The sequence below is a fragment of the Staurois parvus genome, unplaced genomic scaffold (genome assembly GCF_062004578.1).
Source record: "Staurois parvus isolate SC_StPar_1 unplaced genomic scaffold, SC_StPar_1.0 ptg000414l, whole genome shotgun sequence".
NCBI lineage: Eukaryota > Metazoa > Chordata > Amphibia > Anura > Ranidae > Staurois > Staurois parvus.
In genome coordinates, this window is record NW_028318210.1 from 3,660,040 (window position 1) to 3,680,039 (window position 20,000).

The 20,000-nt window shown below is 42.3% G+C and overlaps 1 protein-coding gene across 8 annotated transcripts in view; it reads right to left on the reverse strand.

The window, feature by feature from the left end:
• Positions 1-20,000, reverse strand: part of DPF3 (double PHD fingers 3) — a 455,271-nt gene that overhangs the window by 67,313 nt on the left and 367,958 nt on the right. For all 8 annotated transcript variants that reach the window (XR_016314150.1, XR_016314149.1, XM_089686861.1 and 5 more), the window contains 2 exons: positions 15,800-15,946; positions 303-431 (listed from right to left, as the gene is read on the reverse strand). Coding sequence is in view for 6 of the 8 variants with exons in the window: in XM_089686861.1 (XP_089542987.1) it covers positions 303-431; positions 15,800-15,946 (276 nt within the window). In the remaining 2 variants the exon portion in view is untranslated. The remainder of the gene's footprint in view (positions 1-302; positions 432-15,799; positions 15,947-20,000) is intronic.

The following is a 20,000-nucleotide window of genomic DNA, read 5'->3' on the forward strand; positions in this document are numbered from 1 at the left end:
GTGTGTGTTTTGTGATTTTTTTTTTCCTGTAGTTGTCTTATAGGAATATTTTTGGTCCATATAATAGGATGTTACTAATCAGATTCGCTATAAGCATTAACTTAACAAGGGGGGGAAAAAAATCTGTTTTCGCTTTTGCCCTCTAGGAACTTTGCATCTCTAAAGACTTAAAGCAGCCTGGCCAAACAACTTATGAGTTCTTTTGAACATTTAATGCATTCACTTGTTTTCAAGTGCAGGCACAATTCCATGCATTGCAAATCTTTTAGAAGAGAATCAGAGCAGAAAGAGGATTGACCTACCAGAGCGTCCACAGTCAGCACAGGATACAAGTTCTTCAGGTTGTCCGCTCTTCTTGTTCATGGTTGAGTCTCCGAGGCAGAAGTCACAGTAGTTGTTTGAAAGTATAGCACCATCTGAACCTTTCCGAGCTGGAAAAAGTACATTTATAATGAATACCATCTCTGCCTTTAAGGCTAGAACCATATTTATCTGTTTTTGAAGATGCATTTTCCGTTGAATTGAATGCCAATATGCATTGTGATATGTGTTTAAAACATGCATTGGCACACACAGTTTATTCTCGCTCACACATGAAACACTGTATCAACAGGTACACTTAATATGTATAAGTTAACTGTTCATACACAATCATTTGACAGATTTCAGGCCTGTGACATCAGGCTTGTGCTGCTCAATTTGAGATGCTTCTGAGATTATTAAGAATTTAATGACAGGTGCATTTGACCTGCAGTTGACCTCTTTCTGACCTTCTTCAAGTAGATTTTGCATTTGCAAAGACTTGTCTTGGAATGCTAAACCTGTCTTCTGCAAAACAAGAGCTTGTTGACACAAGCCCTAAGGCTGCATGTTTCTCTTCCATCTGTTGTTGATGACCAGCTTAAGTCCACTTGTCAAATTGTGTCTGTGGCTGCACAGAAAAGACTAAGACATATCTGCCTTTCTTATCCAAGGAAAGTGCATTTCTATGACCACAGCAGGAACCCAGTCATGTTACTTCACCCCCCGGATGAACAACATGGCAGATTGTCTTTTCTTCCAAGATATCTATGGCATGCCATGGTAGCGATATTTTGAGGCAGATTTTCTGGTCTATGATACTGGTGTAACTTTCACAGTCTGTTTTTACTACTTGTATATGTTAGCTATGTTTTATAGTTTTGATCCTATGTTTGAAATATTTTCATAGATGACTATTAGGCCTTGAAAATTATTAGTTTATAAACTGAAACCATGCATAAACATAATTTGGTTCTAATGGATTGAACGTACCATGCTATCATGTGGCTAATATAACAATAAATAATTTCTGTATAAAATCTCTAAACTAGGGGAAAAGTGCAAAAATACTAGCTTTGAAATGTTGTCTTTTAGGCTAAAGCTACATGGGTGATTCTTCTTTTTTTAACTATTTTTTTGGGCCCAAATGCACTATTAATCTCACTCGAGATCAGTCACTAAGGGCAAGCAGTGGATAGCTAAACAATTAGAAAATATGGCTTGCTATGTTGTAAGCTACACATGTAGCATCTAAGGCTTCCTTCACATGGCTGTTTAGACGTATCTACCAGATTCCAGGTGCAAGAATCAGTGGATTCTTGACTGGAATGACCGGCGCATGCAAATAGCAGTGTCTAGTCCGCCTATGTAAACTAAAGACAGCTGACTGCATCTAGGCTTGGACATCCTTCCCTAACCAGTTGCTTTGTGGTCAGCTACATGTGAACAGTGGCGGCTGCTGTCATTCGTTTATATATACAGCCCTGGGCAAAAGTTTTGAGAATGGCACATATGTTAATTTTCACAGTCTGCTGCTTCAGTGCTTTTAGATCTTTTTATCAGATGTTACTATGATATACTAAAGTAAAATTACAAGCATTTCATAAGTGGCAAAGGTTTTTATTGGCAATTACATTAAGTACATTAAGGCAAGTACATTAAGTTTATGCAATGAGTCGATATTTGCAGTGTTGACCCTTCTTTTTCAAGACCTCTGCAATTTACCCTGCCCTGCTGTCAATCCACTTCTGGGCCACATCCTGACTGGTGGCAGCCCATTCTTGCATAATCAATGCTTGGAGTTTGTCAGAATTTGTGGGGTTTTTTTTGTTCACTCGCACTCTGGTTCACTTGAGGATTGACCACAAGTTCTCAGTGGGATTAAGTTCTGTGGAGTTTCCTGGCCATGGACCCAAAATTTCAATGTTTTGTTCCCCAAGCCACTTAGTTATCACTTTTGCCTTATGGCAAGGTGCTCCATCATGCTGGAAAAGGCATTGTTTGACACCAAACTGTTCTTGGATGGTTGGGAGAAGTTGTTCTCGGAGGATTATTTTGTACCATTCTTTATTCATGGCTGTGTTCTTAGGCAAAATTGTAAGTGAGCCCACTCCCTTGGCTGAGAAGCAACCCCACATTTGAATGGTCTCAGGATGCTTTACTCTTGGCATGACACAGGACTGATGGTATCGCTCACCTTTTCTTCTCCGGACAAGGTTTTTTCCAGATGCCCCAAACAATGGGAAAAGGGATTCATCAGAGAAAATGATTTTACCCCAGTCCTCAGCATTCCAATTCCTGGACCTCATGTTTTTCCGGGAGAAATGGCTTCTATGCTGTTGTTCTTGACACTAGGCCATCCTCCAAAAGTCTCCGCGTCACTGTGTGTTCAGATGCACTTACACCTGCCTGCTGCCATTCCTGAGCAAAATGCACTGGTGATGCCCCAATCCTGCAGCTGAATAAGCTTTAGGAGATGGTCCTGGCGCTTGTTGGACTTTCTTGGGCACCCTGGAGTCTTCTTCACAACAATTGAACCTCTTTCCTTGAAGTTCTTGATGATCCGATAAATGGTTGATTTCGATGCAATCTTAGTAGCAATAATATCCTTACCTGTGAATCCCTTTTTGTACAAAGCAATGATGACTGCACGTTTCCTTGCAGGTAACCATGGTCAACAGTGGAAGAACAATTATTTCAAGCACCACCCTCCTTTTAAAGCATCCAGTCTGTTATTCTAACTCAATCAGCTTGACAAAGTGATCTCCACCCTTGTCCATGTTAACACTGACACCTGTGTTAATGACAGAATCACTGACATGTCAGCTGGTCCCTTTTGTGGCAGGGCTTAAATGCAATGGCAATGTTCTTTTTTGGGATTAGGTTCAATTTCATGGTAAAGAGGGACTTTGCAAATAATTGCAGTTCTTCTTATCTATCTTCATAACATGCTGTAGTATATGCAAATTACCATCATAAAAACTGAGACAGCAGACATTGTGAAAATTAATATTTGTGTGATTCTCAAAACATTTTGGCCAGGACTGCAGGCTGAGTGACTTATTTGCAAGCCCTGATCATTCCAGCCACAAGAATCTGCTGATTCTTGTTGCTGAAATCCGGTGGCTGTATCTAAATGGCCCTGTGAAGGGAACCAAATGGTGATGTAATTCTGTATGATCATTCAACATTGTATTATATGCAATAGTTTGCTTCTTTGTGTTACTTGTGTAGCTTAAACCACAGAGAGCCACTTATTCAATGAATCTGCACTTCCTCATCAATTCAGTTGGTTTTAAATGTCTTGATGTGTAGTTGATTGATGTGAGCAATGCATGCGTTGAACCTAGTTTCTTCTTCCACTGTGAATATCTGCTATAGGTGGATGGTGAAATAAGAGTGGTAATGGAAGCATATTAGTCACCTTTGCACATGTAAAACAATTACATATTTACTGCCACAATTAACAACTGCATTCTTGATTTAATTTGTCCTGCTGGGAATATTGCATTGTTTTCTGTATTTTTATTATGATTTGTATGGATTGTAGATTTTGTTGGTTGGAAGAATGAGTCCTGAGATATGTCTCAATGTATTATGCATTTCAAGCCAGGCTTCCTGTGGCTTGCATGGTGTCCAATTTGTGCCTAGGAGAAGTCATGCTGATTTTCTTTTTCGCATGATAGGCCCCCAGCCTGCACTAGTCTGGCATGTTGTCATGGTAACCGGCACCCGTGGATGCTGCCACCTGTCATTACTTTGTCTGTTGTGCAAACCATTCCAGGCAGCCATTCTGAATCTGCTGATAAAACTCAACCTTCAGTAAAAGATCAGCAACAAGGGGCAGCACATACAGTGTAATCTTTCATAACATATTATGAATTAAGTGTCCAAAGCAAGGAGAGATGTTATTTAGCTGAGGTCTGTGCTGGGTCTGTTTTTAACCTTTCCTGGGCAGTAGACCACACACGGTCATTTATATAAATCAAGAAATTGATGCTTTACTTATAGTGTTCATATTCAGCACATGAAGCTGACCTGCCCAAGGTTGAATGGACATGTTTTAGTACACCCATATTTTACCTTCTTTTTCATTTCTGTTTATCAATATCTGATTTGCCAAAATGCTATGCTACCAGTATACTGTATATTAGTGGACTGCTTATTTATTGCAGCATTCATTTTAAGAACTAAGACACTCTGCAAAAGCAGCCAAACCTAAACCTGCACTGCAAAATGACAGCTGGGGAATGAAAGTCTGAATTGGCAGATCTTCAATGAAATACCTAATATAATGTTGCTTACACTGGTATTATATACTGTGTTATCAGTTAAAGAAATTCCAAGATTCTGTCACAGAGCATGTAATTAAAGACTTCAAAGATCAGCTAGTAAAATAATATACATTTCTTAAAGTGGTAGTAAACTGGTGACGTCACCAGCTGCTACACAAGTAAATATCTCCTCAATGGTGCACATTAAGGAGATACTTATAGTACCTACAGGTGAGCATTATTACCTTAGTTTACCTGTAGGTAAAACATACACAAATGGACTTTACAACCACTTTAACTATCAGAGCAGCATAAAATGTGTCCCATGAATTCATGTTTTTTAATGCAAGCATTTCTTGGCTCCTTTTCTATACCTGATTTTGTATTTATGTATTTTGTTTTAAAGCCTATGTTCAACTTTAACCATTAGCCGCCCGGCCTATAGCCGTTTGGCGGCCGCAAAAATGCATTAGCTTTCCGGGGTGTACGCCATTTGGCATCCTCGCGCACATGCGCAGTTCACGCGGTTGCAGAGCCGCGCAGCGGCGTGATCTATCACCGGCCGTGTACCTCGGACACGGCCGATGACAGATCTGACTACCGGCCCCTGTTGCTGGTACCATGTGACCTGCTGTGACCAATCACAGCAGGTCACATGACAGTTGTATACAATGGATGGCTTCATTCATGACATCCATTGTATACTAGTGTCTAGCTTTGAATAGTCACAGCAGGTCACATGCACATGTCATGTGATTAGCTGTGGCCAAATCACAGCTAAGCACAAAAAAAAAAAAAAAACCTGAATGAATCGATGTCATTCAGGTAAATGCTTGCTTATAGCAAAGTAATTCTTTGCTATAAGCAAATTGTGTAAAAAAAAATACAACTTCAAAAAACTCGCCATTCCTCTTATGAAGTACGTCGGACTGTCTACTTTACAAAAAGGGGTCATTTGGGGGATATCTGTACTGTTCTGACATTCTTGGACCTCAAGAGATTAGATTGGCTGTCAGTACTTCAGGATTGATCAATATTCAGATCTATACCATAGTTTGTGAACTCTATAACTTTCCTACAAACTAAACAATACATCCTAATTTGGGTTATTTTCACCAAAGACATGTAGCAGAATACATCTCGGCCTAAATTTATGAAGAATAATTATTTATTTGCAAACTTTTATAACAGAAACAAAGAAAAACGTGTTTTTTTTCAAAATTTTTGGTCTTTTTTTGTTAACTTAGCAAAAAATAAGAACCCCTGTGGTGATTAAATACCACCAAAAGAAAGCTCTAGTTGTGTGAAGAAAATGATAAAATTTTAGTTTGGGTACAATGTTGTATGACCACGCAATTGTCATTCAAAGTGTGAGAGCGCTGAAACCTGAAAAATGGCTTGGACAGGAAGGTGTAAAATTGCCCAGTATTGAAATGGTTAAAAAATAAATAATTGCAGATATTTTTGCAGGTACACTGGCGTTTGTAAAGAATTGCATCCGCGATCATGGGTGCGTTGCTAGGATCCTGCAAACTCTCAATACACTACTGTCTGTCTGCACCTCCCGTAAAAGCAGGCACTTACTGAATTGCAGGAAGAATCAATGAACTACAGGAGCGCTTATCAGCACCCTCACAGTTCATTGAGAACTATGAGCTGTCAGCCACGGTGGTTGATGGTCATTGTAGTTCATTCACAGAACTCTGTAAATGAAAGATGTGGCTGTGTGGGTGGAGCCCCACATGGCTATTTTTTTTTAAATTGTGATAGTGGGTGCGGGGAGAAGATCCCGCCTGCTGTCATAGGGAAGGGGGGATTGGAGGGAGAGGAGGCATGAGCTGGAACATGTTACATGTTCCACCCTAAATACAGGAGGTACATGTAACGTGTCAAAGGTGAACTTGGCCTTTAAACTAGGTATACCTAGTATTTTAGGAAAGATACAAGACAGGTAAACATGGTTCAACCTCCCATTTTCAAACTATGCTCTCATTTTTGTTTGTTTGTTTGTTTTGTTACACATAAGAGGTGTATTTACCAGCATAAATATAACCTGAATTCAAACACCCAATGAAAAAAAATTAAAGTAATCATTCTTTCTTGGAAGCTAAAAATATTATCTTAGGAAGGGTCATGCTGTTATCTGTACATGTCACCTGCCATTGTAGTAATCAAGCTAGGTTTATCCAGAGGCTGTATTCATGTAAGGAGGCTTAGTCCTCATAAAACAATTCTTTAATCAAATAGAACAGACAGTGTGCCTGCAGCTAGGCCAGCTTGCCTAAGATAGAGGGTCAATGTAATTACCTGTCTGTTTCCTTTTTATTACAAGGTAGGAATATATTGATACTTTTGCAGAAGTCTTACTGACTTTCTCATTATTTGAAACAGAAGTCCAAAAATGTTAGTGCTGTATTTTGATGACAGCCAGGGCAGTATATAATTTTTTTTGGCAGGGAGGGAAGGGTGTTGCATGTGTTTGTTTTAGGTTACAAACTCATTAAGCAGTTGCATGTGTGCTAGTCCTAGACAGCCTATAGATTTAAAAAAAAGAGTAGGTTTCCTTTAAGTCCCTAAATGAACCAAGTCTTTTCTATCCAAATCTAGACCAGACATGCCTAAAGTCACAACAGTATCCTAGGCCTCATGCACACTGCAGAAAAAAAATGCCTGCGCTTGTAAAAACTGTGGCATTTACAGAATTTTTTTAAGCGGCTTTTCTCCTCTACAGAAATACGGCATCCAAAGGAGCACAGTGTATGTGAAGCCTAAAGAGCAGTATATCAAGCTAACTTAACTATGAGACAGAAAAGAATGCCTGCATCAACTGTATATAGAGAATCTATAAGGATTGGAATGGGAGCTGCCCTTGCTTACTTGTATTTTAAGGTGCATGCTTCAGGGTTGTTACCCTGATCCTTTATTTGCTAAATAAGGGTGTGCATATTCCACGTTCCAATACCTGATATACACATAGGGGTTGATTTACTAAAACTGGAGAGTGCAAAATCTGATACAGCTGTGCATAGAAACCATTAAGATTCCATGGGGGTTTTTTTTGTCAAAACTTAATTGAACAAGCTGAAGATAGAAGCTGATTGGCTACCATGCACATTTCACTAGCTTTTGCACTCTCCAGTTTTAGTAAATCAATCCCATAATACTTGTAGGTCTATGACTCATTAAGCATAGAACTCAGGAGCAGAAAAAACAGTCCTAGAGCATGTATCTTCAAAAACAAGTAATAGGAACTCCCATTCTTATCCTGACATAATTTTACAGTCCAGTACAGCAGGTATAATACAACTGGCAGAGTAATGCAGATTAAAGAGTAGCACACACGATCAGAAAATCGTACAACAAATACTGCTTTCAAAGCGATCGTACAATAATTTGATCATCAGTACACAGCTTTCGTCTGAAATTATGAGAAGGGACAAAGCACGAAAATTTTCCTCGTATGATACCAGATCGTATGATTTTCGTTTAATCAGTACAGTTTTAATCAGAAAATACAATTAAATACCACCAAAAGAAATGTCCCTTCTAGGGAACTTTCGGATCGACAATTTCGCAGTGGCCCAGGCAGGTGGTTGTTCGAGCCTATCAGCTTAAGGCTAGGTTTCCACCTTTTCAAGAAAAAGCTTATTGTTTAAGATCTGTGAGTGCTTCCTGAACTTATAGACATCAAACATCTGTTTTCCAGGTTTGCATGGTCACCACCTGGTCTTCTGTTCACACGTTCATACATGATTAATTTTTTTTTCATTCAACCAGTGGATTTAATGAAGAAAAAAAAAAGTACCAATTTCCCCTTCATTCAATGTGGATGGGGGAATCTCCCACTGAGATATTGTGTTCTGCCAGTAGGGAGCCTTCCCCACCTGTTCCTGTCTTTAGCCAATGGCACTGATCGTTCAAGGAAAATCCGACAGGCTCGTTGAACAATAGATACAACCAGCTAGCCCATACATGGATCAAAATTCGGTTAGTCCCTGCTGAACCAGCCAAATTTTGATCCATGTATGGCCGACTTAACGTGGTTTCTGAAGGCTCAAGTTTTTTTTACCTTCATGCATTTTATGTGCATTCTATTCAGTGTGCAGCTCCACCATCAGCCCTTATGCTTACCTGAACCCATCCAGTGATGTGCACGAGAGAATTGGCTCTCCCTCTTCATTGGCTGAGACACAGCATCAGGAGCCATTGGCTCCTGCTGCTGTCAATTACAGCCAGTGAAGAGAGAGCGGGAGACGGGGTTGAGCTGCACTCTGTGTGTCTCAAACATACAGAGGTGGCTCGGGAGCGAGCATGCACAAGTGCCCCTAGAGCAAGCTGCTTGAATCAGGAGCGCCGGCGAGGGAACCAAGAAGAGGAGGATCAGGGCTGCTCTGTGCAAAACCCTTTCAAAGAGTAGGTAAGTATAACATGTTGAATGCTTTGTATTCTATATAAGTACTTACACCCAAAATTAATTTAGGAATAAATTAGACCTCTCCCCTTCTTCTGTCTACTCCCTTTCGGTGTGTTTTATGAGTTGTTAAAAGCTCAATAAACATATCTTCAAAAAAAAAAAAAAAAAAAAGAATAAATTAGACAAATATGTGAATCTTGGATAAAAGCACCGTCCCATCTGTATAGTGTGTATGACTTTCCAGTAAATGTTAAAATAACTCCATAACGTACAATAATCCTATAATGTAGACATGGCCTTTTTTGTTTAAAGGAGAAGTGTGGTGTTATTAAAAAAAAAGCAATTATACATACCTCCATGCTGCAGCATTGGTCTGATGCTGCAGTTATTCCCTGCTGGCCCTAAATCAGAGAACTGAGTGATCACATGACTGCTGATTGCTCAGTTCTTGGTCAGCTCTGAGCAAGAGTAATGACTATTAGTCACTGCTCTCTGTTCAGCCCCTCCAGCTCTCACTTGTGAGTGGGTGCAGCTGGCTTGGAATCTCAGCCGTGAGCTGAGAGCCAGAGCCAGCTATTAACAAGGCAGCTGGGTGGATCTCGACGATATGGTCAGAATCCTTCCAGAGCCTGAAGCAGTTCTATGATGTCAAGTGACAGCAGGCTTTATTCTGCCTTTGGCTGATTCTGGGTCACAGGAGTGCAGTAGTAAGTGCAGTCCTGTGACCCAGAAGAGAGGTATGACCGAAAAAGCTTTTTATTATGAAAGTTTTGAAGTTTTGGAAAAATTGTTTCTTAAAGTGCCCCCTGCCCCTCCACACTCATACGGAAAGGCGATATGTATGTATGTAAACAGCGATCGCACTGTACGTGTGTGCTATCACCACGATAGTCAGATAGAAAGCAATAATTCTACCACCAGATCTTCTGTGTAAACCTAAAGTGGTAAAAGTTTTTTAGAGCGTCAAATATGTGTAATAAAATTTGTGTAGTTTGTCGCCGTTGCACGGGCATGCGCAGTTTTGAGGCTTGACATGTTTGGTATCTATGTACTCGGTGTAACATCTTTTATTTTTTACCAAACAATTAAGTATTTTTTTTTGTGCTTTAAAATTCATTAATGTGTATTTTTTCCCAAAAAAACAACACAGGTGGATGTGGAGTCAAGCCATTTATCCTAAATTTTATATTTTACAGGGTATCCTCTATGCATATAAATAACCCTTTTCTATGGTAATATACAATTTAGTGCAGCAACCCATTGCGGAATGTAGGCAGCAGTGCTCGAAGCCAAGTTTGAGCAATTAGTAATCTGGCCATAAAGAGAGTTTCCTGTAAGAAAATAGTCTGAAATTTGTCGGTTTCCGAGTCAAGGAGAAGACCCAGTAGACAGTGCTTAGGGCATAGAATGACGGGGGGAACCCATTCTATCATGGAGGACCCGAACCACCTGAATCCAGTATCCCTGAATGAGTGAGCAAGACTATATGAGATGAAAAAAGGTACCATCAGAAACCTCACATCTAGGACAGAGTGGTCTGTATTGTGGTCAGTATCTAGATAGCCGAATAGGCATTAAGTAGGTTCTATGAAGTGTATATATAGCTGGGTGAGGCGATCTGACAATTTCGAGGAGACCAATTTGGTTCAGGTTAACACTTCCTCCCACATCTCATCATTCAGCACCCCCATGTCTGCCTCTCATCGGGATTTAAGTTGATATGCCAAGGAGGTAGATGCAGGAGGTAGAAGAAGGGCATTGTAGAATATGGATGTAAGTTTTATGGATTCTGTACCCAGAATCACATCAATAAGGTCTGTAGAGTCCAGATGAGGGATAGTGTCACCAAACTGGCCATGCATGGGTGTCAGAGCTGAAGATACCGGAAGAGCATAAAGTTGGGGAGGTCAAATTCTGATTCAAGGTCTTAAAAGGGTTTACTGCCAGCACTGGTGAACACCTGAGAAACGTACAAAATCCCTCTGCTAATCCATAGATGAAAATTCAGGGAGGTTCGGGTTGTCCCATAGAGGGTGTGGGTGTGTATAGAGGGGGTTGCAACTTACAGGAGGCTAGCAACCAGATCTTCCAGTGTTGGTACAGCAACTCCTTATGGCCACCCATAATTGAGGGGTCCCACATGCCCTTTAATAGGAGTTGAAAGGGGTGAGTAGCCCAAGAGAAGGCTGGAACACACACCAAGGCAAGATAACGGTCTTTATCCCCTTTATCTAAGTGGAAAAAATAAGACAATTGGGCAGCTAAATAGTAGAGGTTAAAATCTAGGAGCTCTACCCCCCCCCCAGGCGCATGGGATTTTTAAGAGCTGCCACAATAGTTTATGTCGCGTATTGCCCCATACGCGACATAAACCCCATATTGCCCCATACGCGACATTTGAAGATGCGCAATGGTAAATATACCGGTGCATGCCAAAGAATATAAAGAATTTTAGGCAGGAGCACCATCTTAATCAAATTGATACAACCCATAACCCCTAAAGGAAGTTGAGCCCGGGCCTGTAATTTGGATTTCAATATTGAATATAAAGGTTTGAGGTTGAGCCAAAGATAATCCTCACCTGCGGAAGAAATCACAATCCCAAGATACTGTATGTAATAGCATTTACTCTAAGTAGATGGAAAGCTCAGTAGGAGCACCGATGTCCAATGGGAGAATCTGAGATTTTCCCCAGTTTATTCTGAGGCCAGAAAATTGTCCAAAGTGGTCTATAAGACCAAGGGCAGCACTAAGAGCAGGGCCCGCATCTTCCAGGTACAAGAGCATGTCATAAGCTCACCGTTTCTACTAGTTGACCAGAACACAGACTTCGAATTTCGGGGTGCAATTGGAGAGCTATGACTAGTGGTTCCACGGCTAAGGCATATAACAAGGGGAGAGAGGACATCCCTGGCGCGTGCCTCTAGAAAGGGTAAAGGAATCACACACTCAACCACCAACCAAGACCCTTGCTGTTGGAGCATGATAAAATAATTGAAGCCATTTAATAAATTTGGGCCCGAATCCAAATCTGCATAAACATTCCCATAAATACCCCCACTTCACCGTGTTGAAAGCTTTAGCACCATCAAGTGAAACAATAACCTTCAAAACTACGTGGTCATGTGAAGCTTGTAAGTTCATAAACAGCCTCCATAGATTAAATGCCGTGTTTTTAGCTGGCATGAACCCGACCTGATCCGGGTGGATTAGATGTAAAATTATTTTGTTTAAATGCAGGTCAGGGCCTTGGCCAAGATCTTAATATCAAGTTGTAAGAGGGAAATGGGGCGGTACGACTCAGGGAGTAGAGGATCCTTGTCGGGTTTAGGTATAAGGATTATTAATGCTTCTCCCATCGACTGAGGATGAGAGGCAGATTTGTAGATATGCTGGTACAATCTGTGTAGGCGAGGGATGAGGGAGTCCTGGAATTGAGTGTAAAATTCCAAAGGCAGTCCATTAGAGCCCAGTGCTTTAGAGGGAGAGAGGTGGGCTATAACTTCAGTTATGTCTTCGATAGAGATGGGGGCTTCCAAATTAGCAGTTTGAGAGGGGGTGAGAGAGGGCAAAGGTATGTTTTGTAAAAATTTGATGAGCTCAGTGTGGGTGTGACTAATAGTGGAGGAATAAAGTGTGGAGAAGAAGTTTTGAAACTCCCTTGCCACAAGATCTGGGTCAGTGATGTGAGAACCAGAGGAATCACGTAGGGAGATCACAGTAGGAGGCCTGAGATCCAGATGTGCCAGATATGCCAATAATCGACCAGCTCGCTCCCCATGTTCAAATATTCTCTGTCTACTGAAAAAGATGATTTGTTTTGCCTTCTTAAAAAGCTTGTGATTAACCAGGCGAGCTTGCAATTTCACTAGGGAAGCAGCCTCAGCCAAGGGATCTGCCTGAAAAGAGTGTTCTAGGTCCAGCAGGCATTCCTCTGCCTGCTGAATAACTAGCCTGGATGCAGCCTTGTACCTAGAGATGCGGAACGCCAAAATGCTGCACGCGTGTGATTTAAAGGAGTCCCATACTATCCAGTAGTCAGCCGAACCCTCGTTGTTGGTAAAAAAAAAAATAGTCCTAGTTGGACTGCACGCACTCCAGATCAGGGAGGACGGTCAACCAAAAGAGGTTCAGTCTCCACATATGGGGAGGAGGGCTGTCGAAGTGTCAGCCAATATGGGGAGTGATCAGATAACACCTGAGGTGCAAAACCCGCCTCCACTAGATTAGGTGATTTGGATAGAAATATAAAATCTATACAGCACATAGTGGTATGGGAAGTGGAAAATCAGGAGCAAGCTTTAGTCGTGGGGTGCAGGTATCTCCAGGTGTCCACCAGTGCAAATTCTGTCAAAACTTTACCAAGTCTAAGTATAATCTGAGATGGGGTATGGACAGAAGGGTTAGGATCCAATTTATCAATACTGGGGTCTATAATGATATTGAAATCCACGAACCACAGTGGGGACTGTGGGATGTTGAGCCATAAACACCAAGTCTTCACTTCACACTGCAAACTGGAAGGGGGGGGGGGGGATATAGTAGGCCAATATCAACATTTTTATACCATTAAGCATTGCATGTAGAAAAATAAATCTACCCTTAGGATCCCGGTACAAGGTTAAGAGCTGAAACTGAGCTGTCTTACCAATCAGTATGGCAACACCACAAGAATTACAGATGTAGGGGGCCTGGTATACCCTCCCAATCCAGGGGTTTTTAAGGGCTAATTGAAGCTGGCCAGTGATGTGGGTTTGCACAAGGACTGCCACATCAGCTTTCAAAGATTTTAGATGGGATAATACTGCAGTTTGTTTAGGCCGTGCTCTCATACCACAGACATTCCACATAAAAAATTTGAGATTGGCCATAACAGAGTGCAAGACATGCATGCATACGGATCAGCAGGAGCAGATTACATAATGCAATAACCTCCACCTGAAAGCAGACCATGCAAAGAAAAACAGCAGCAAAGCCCGAAAAAAAATGGGGGAAGTTCAATTGCTAGGGCAGCAAACAATTCGCTGAAGAACCAGGTCCTCAGAAAAGTGAACCTTGCCGTCATCCACAACTTGAAGTCTGGCAGGGAATATCATGGTGTAGGAGATATGACGGATCCGGATTTGGTGCTTAGCTTCCACGAATTGCGTGCAGCGTTTTTGCACCTGAGCAGAGTAGTCGGGGAACACCGCAATCTTGACATTTTGAAAGGGAATGTTTCCTTTTTCTCTGGTAAGACGGAGGATGGTGTCACAATCACGGTAGTTCAAGAACTTAGTAAGTGTACTAAGTGTACATGGTGGTGCTCCTTTTGGCTGAGGCATAGAGGCCAGGCGATGGGCCGGTTCCACCACGAAGGTGGAGGAGAACGCTGGCCTGCCGTAGGTGGTGGCAAGCAGTGATTCCAAAAAAGTAGCTGGATTTGAGCCCTCTGCACCCTCGGGTAGGCTTACAAATCGAACATTGCCCCTACGGAGCCTATTTTCCATGTCGTCTTGCTTCTGTAACATGGTGTGTAGTTGGTGCTGCAGGCGTTCAGTGGCAGCCTGTAATGGCGGCAGGTCCATGTGGCTGAGGCGTGTTTCCACCTCCGTGACCCGTTCTCAAAACTTTTGTACGTCCTCCCAGATGAGGGAAATATCAATCTTTACCTCTTTAATTTTACAGGTTAGGGTACTCTGGCAGGTGGAAATTGCCTCCAACACCTTGTTAGTATTGGCGATCACAGGTTCCCCCGCATAGGAAGCAACGGTTCCATCTTCTCCCGTAGTGTCTCTCTCTTTATGTCGGAATTTATCCAGCTTGGCGCTAATGTCAGCAGCTTTTTTTGGTGGTTACATGTTGCGGGAGAGTAGAGGAGAGGTTAGCGGCTGTATCGAGAGTGAGAGAAAGCAGGATATTGTACAGGATCAGCAGATACGGATGAATCTCAGACGGAGCTCCCAAAAGTACTCCCTACGCCATGCTGTTCCAGGCCACTGCCCCCCAAAAATACTGATTTTTACATGTAAACAAAAAGATAAAAAAAAAAAATAGGCCGGTCTTGAAGTGGTTAAGCTGTGAAGGGCAGGTTCAGACTGCAAAGGAGCCCACTCACACTCCTGTAGCAGATGATGCAAGTCTGAAAAGGAGGGTCACACACTGCTGGTATCATCCACAGGAAACTTTATTGGAGACTATGGTTCTGCCTTGGTGCTCTGTCTGAGTAGTCTCCCAATTGTTTCTTGTGGATGATGCCAGCAGTGTGTGACCCTCCTTTTCAACTGGCATAGAATTGTACTATTCTCATAATTATAAGTAGATGTTCGGAATACCCCCCCCCCCTTACATCAGATGTCAAGAGTCCCCCTCCCTCCCGTACATCACAGTGCACCCCCCTGAGCAAAAATGCGGTCAGTCAAATCCTGTGAAGTGGGAGCAGGGGGCATGGCTGAGCCTTGCTATGTGTGTCTATGGATGCTGAGGGGGCATCCACAGAAAGGAGGAGCAGAGAGCGAAGGCCCACCAAAGAGGGGGTAAGTCATGGCTCTGTGCAATATTGTTGCAGAGTAGGTAAGCATAACATCTTTTTTTTTTTGTATTTTATTATGAAAAAAATAGCCTTTAATATCACTTTAATTAAGGCACTTCTAAAATAAATGAATCCTTCATCATTGTACAAAATAGTATTATTGCTTGAACTTTAACAGCTGTATGTTAATTACAACACAGGTACATTTTAAAGAAAGTACAAGAAAGCACTGCAATTGAGCATAGAAATGTCAGTACTGTAGAGATTTAATACCTCACTCGGTGGTAAATGTAAACTTACGTTTCTGGTTTTCACTTTTGTGGATGGAAGGGGAGGATGGGGATCGAGTATCCTGGTCTCTGCTGTCTGTCCCTTCTTCATCAGCGAGGTGAGTGTGAGTGTAGTGGTAGCTGAGGCCAGGTCTGTTCTTGTAGCGTTTTCCACAAACTACAAAATAATATAAGGTTAGCTCTTACAGAGAACATAACACACCATTGGCACAGTAAAGCTCTCCCACATGTTCAGTGGGACCTATTTTATAGAATTTCATAATTTAAATAATGTTGAGAAAATTATTTTTAAAAATATTTCGTGTAAATCCTTAAATATTCAATTGAATTTGTGGAATTGTATTATGGCTAGGTTAGCTGATCACACAAAACAAATTATAGATCTGGCACTATAACTTAAAGAAAAAAAATAAATTGAAAGCACATTTTTAAAAAATGTGAATTGTCAACAAAAACAGGATTTTTGTTACTCGCTGTAAAATCTTTCTCTGAGTTCATTGATAGACATAGCTCTCCTGAATCTTGACTACAGGGTTATATCGCCACCTACAGGAGTAAGGCACTAAGCAGAAAAAAAAACTCAGCATCACCTTTGGGCAGTTCCTTCCGGAATAAAACCCCCTCTCTGCTTCAGGCAATCCAGTTAGTAACAAAGCAGTGTCAGAAAGCATCAATGCCAATAGAGGAGTGGGTGCTGTGTCCGTCAATTAACTTAGAGAAAGGGATTTTAAGGTGAGTAGAACAAAAAATCCAGTTCTCTCTTACACTCTTTGACTGACACAGCTTTTCTGAATCTTTACCATAGGGACATCCCAAAGCAGTGCCTCAACAAGAGGTGGGCAAACCAAAAAAAGCAAGTGGCAAACATGCCAACCACCCAAACAATCCCTAATGGGGCAAACAGGGAACCTTAAACAGCAGACTGCAAATCCTTGTGGCCAAAACAAACATCTGAAAATGCAATCAGATCAACTTGTAAAAATTTATAAAAGTGTGCACGACAACGTGACTGTCTTGTAAACCTGAGATACAGATGCCAGAATGCCAGAGTTACAGGAATCACCTCAACGAAACATTCCATAACGGGGAAGGGAGGAATCCGCCTCTTAATAGTGTACACCTGAACCAGCATCTGCCAAAGTGAACAGGAAATTGTGGCAGAGGAGGCCACCTAGTCTTTCCTTGGGCCATCTATGAGCATAAAAGGATTCAAACCAATAGCAGGAGGTCGCAGTGGACAGGGACATGCAAACCGCCTGGACCACATCCAAGGAATGCAACGCAACCTTCATAGGATGTGACGGCTGTGGACACAAGGAAGATGGGACAGCTTCCTCAGGTGAAAATCTGATACCACATTCGGCAGAAAGGAGGTGTAGATAAACAACAACCTTATTATTGTATAGAACCAAACAAAGAAACTTACAAGACTGCCAGTTCAGACACCCACCAGAAGCAATGGCGACCAAGGAGGAAACTCTTTGAGAAAAAGTAAGCGGGGAAATATTCCGAATATTCTCCAAAGGAGGCTTCTGGAGAACCAAAATCAAGTCCCATGAGGGTAATAGGTAGCAAACAGGTGCCAAACAATGAAATCCTTGAATAAAGGTGCAAAGCAGGAAGTGCATGGCCAAGAGACGCTGAAAAAAAAAAAAAACGTCAAGGCAGAAACTTGATTCATATTTGTACTCAAGGCAAGGTTTTGTCCAGTGCCCTGTTAAAGAAAGTCTAACACCAGAGCCATCGAGGAGGGACATGGATGGACATCCAGAACCTTATAAAATGGACCCTGAAGAAGTCATGTGACCTGTGATGAGACATGTTGGGTGGAGCCTAGTGATGTCACTTCCGGTCATGCCCAAACCAGCAGGACTGATGTGAGGAACCATTCTGATTGATGGCTGTGATATGCTTTTGATTCATTACTTTGTGAGTGCATTTTTTATTTGATTAAAGTGTTCATATTTTATGGGGTTGCACTATGATCTATTCCCTTTATTTTTGATCATATACACCTTAAAGCAGAGCTCCATCGAAAAGGGGAAGTTCCGCTTTAAGGACTGCTCCCCCGCTCCCCATTAAGGATTGGCACCTTTGGGGGGTGGGGAGAGGGGGAAGTGGGTACCCGAATTTGACAGGTACCCGCTCCCACGTCTGGTCCGATCGCCTAGGTGATTGGAAGAGGAAGGTGTCCTCCCTCCCTCCCTGTAGTCTTTTGGGACACGTGACAGGTCCCAGAATACTACAGGACCATTCATAAAGCCGCAAGCTATCACAGCCGGGTGCCCACACTGAAGATGCCGGCCTCCTGAAATACAGGACGGCCAGTGAAAGGGGCTGCAGGGGACACGCCGCGGGACCGAGGGACAGGTAAGTGGCTGTTTTTTAAAAGTCAGCAGCTATAGTTTTTGTAGCTGCTGACATTTATTTTTTGACAGCGTGAGTGGAACTCCGCTTTAATTCCACTGGATATCCGAGAGCATGTTCCCTTAAAGGACCAAAACTAATGAAGTAGCTACTAAGGATCGGCAGTGGACAAACAGAATTTGGTTTCATCCCTAAGCGTGTATGACCTATTTCTTGGGTTAGGGAAGAAGGTAAGTGCATGATGCACCTACCCGATGATGGGAAACACCACAATATAGTTGGCACGGTGGAGTAATGCATATATGTACACCATAATTCGGAGTCACATATAATTTGTTTAATGTGAGTGGATACTGTAACATGTTTAATTTTTGGTTATATAAAACAGTGTTGTACCTGTCTGAGCTCTTTAAAGACACCTGTCCACCCCACAGTCAGTCAGACGCCAACTACTACCATGGGCAAGACCAAAGAGCTGTCAAAAGACACCAGAGACAAAATTGTGGACCTCCACAAGGCTGGAAAGGGCTACGGGGCAATTGCCAAGCAGCTTGGTGAAAAGAGATCAACTGTTGGAGCAATTGTTAGAAAATGGAAGAGGCTAAAGACGACTGTCAGTCTCCCTTGGACTGGGGCTCCATGCAAGATCTCACCTCGTGGAGTATCACTGATAAGAAAGGTGAGGAATCAGCCCAGAACTACAAGGGAGGAGCTGGTCAATGATATGAAGAGAGCTGGGACCACAGTTTCAAAGGTCACTGTTGGTAGAACACTACGCCGTCATGGTTTCAAATCATGCATTGCACGGAAGGTTCCCCTGCTCAAGTCATCACATGTCCAGGCCCGTATGAAGTTTGCCAATGACCATCTGGATGATCCAGAGGAGGCATGGGAGAAAGTCATGTGGTCAGATGAAACCAAAGTAGAACTTTTTGTTCTAAACTTCACTCGTCCTGTTTGGAGGAATAAGAAGGATGAGTTGCATCCCAAGAACACCATCCCTACTGTGAAGCATGGGGGTGGTAACATCATGCTTTGGGGGTGCTTTTCTGCAAAGGGGACAGGACGACTGCACTGTATTAAGGAAAGGATGAATGGGGCCATTTATTGTGAGATTTTGAGCAACAACCTCCTTCCCTCAGTCAGAGCATTGAAGATGGGTCGTGGCTGGGTCTTTCAACATGACAACGACCCGAAGCACACAGCCAGGATAACCAAGGAGTGGCTTCGTAAGAAGCATATCAAGGTTCTGGAGTGGCCTAGCCAGTCTCCAGACCTAAATCCAATAGAACAACTTTGGAGGGAGCTGAAACTCCGTATTGCTCAGCGACAGCCCCGAAAACCTGACAGATCTAGAGGAGATCTGTGTGGAGGAGTGGGCCAAAATCCCTGTTGCAGTGTGTGGAAACCTGGTCAAGAACTACAGGAAACGTTTGACCTCTGTAATTGCAAACAAAGGCTTCTGTACCAAATATTAACACTGATTTTCTCAGGTGTTCAAATACTTATGTTCAGCAGTGCAAGACAAATAAATTCTTTACAAATCATACAATGTGATTTCCTGAATTTTTTTTTAATTTCTGATTCTCAGAGTGGGAATGCACCTACAATGTGAATTTCAGACCCCTCCATGATTTCTAAGTGGGAGAACTTGCAAAATCGCAGGGTGTTCAAATACTTCTGTTCCTCACTGTAAACCTTCCAGTTACAACGATATATCTTCCAAGAGGAGACCTGCAAGCCTTCAACGTTGTGGGGAACACCAGAGCCGCCTCTCAAAAGCTGGCCTACTATAGTCATGGCTTCCAGCCAGAGACAGTAACCCAAGGTGGTAGACCAGGCTC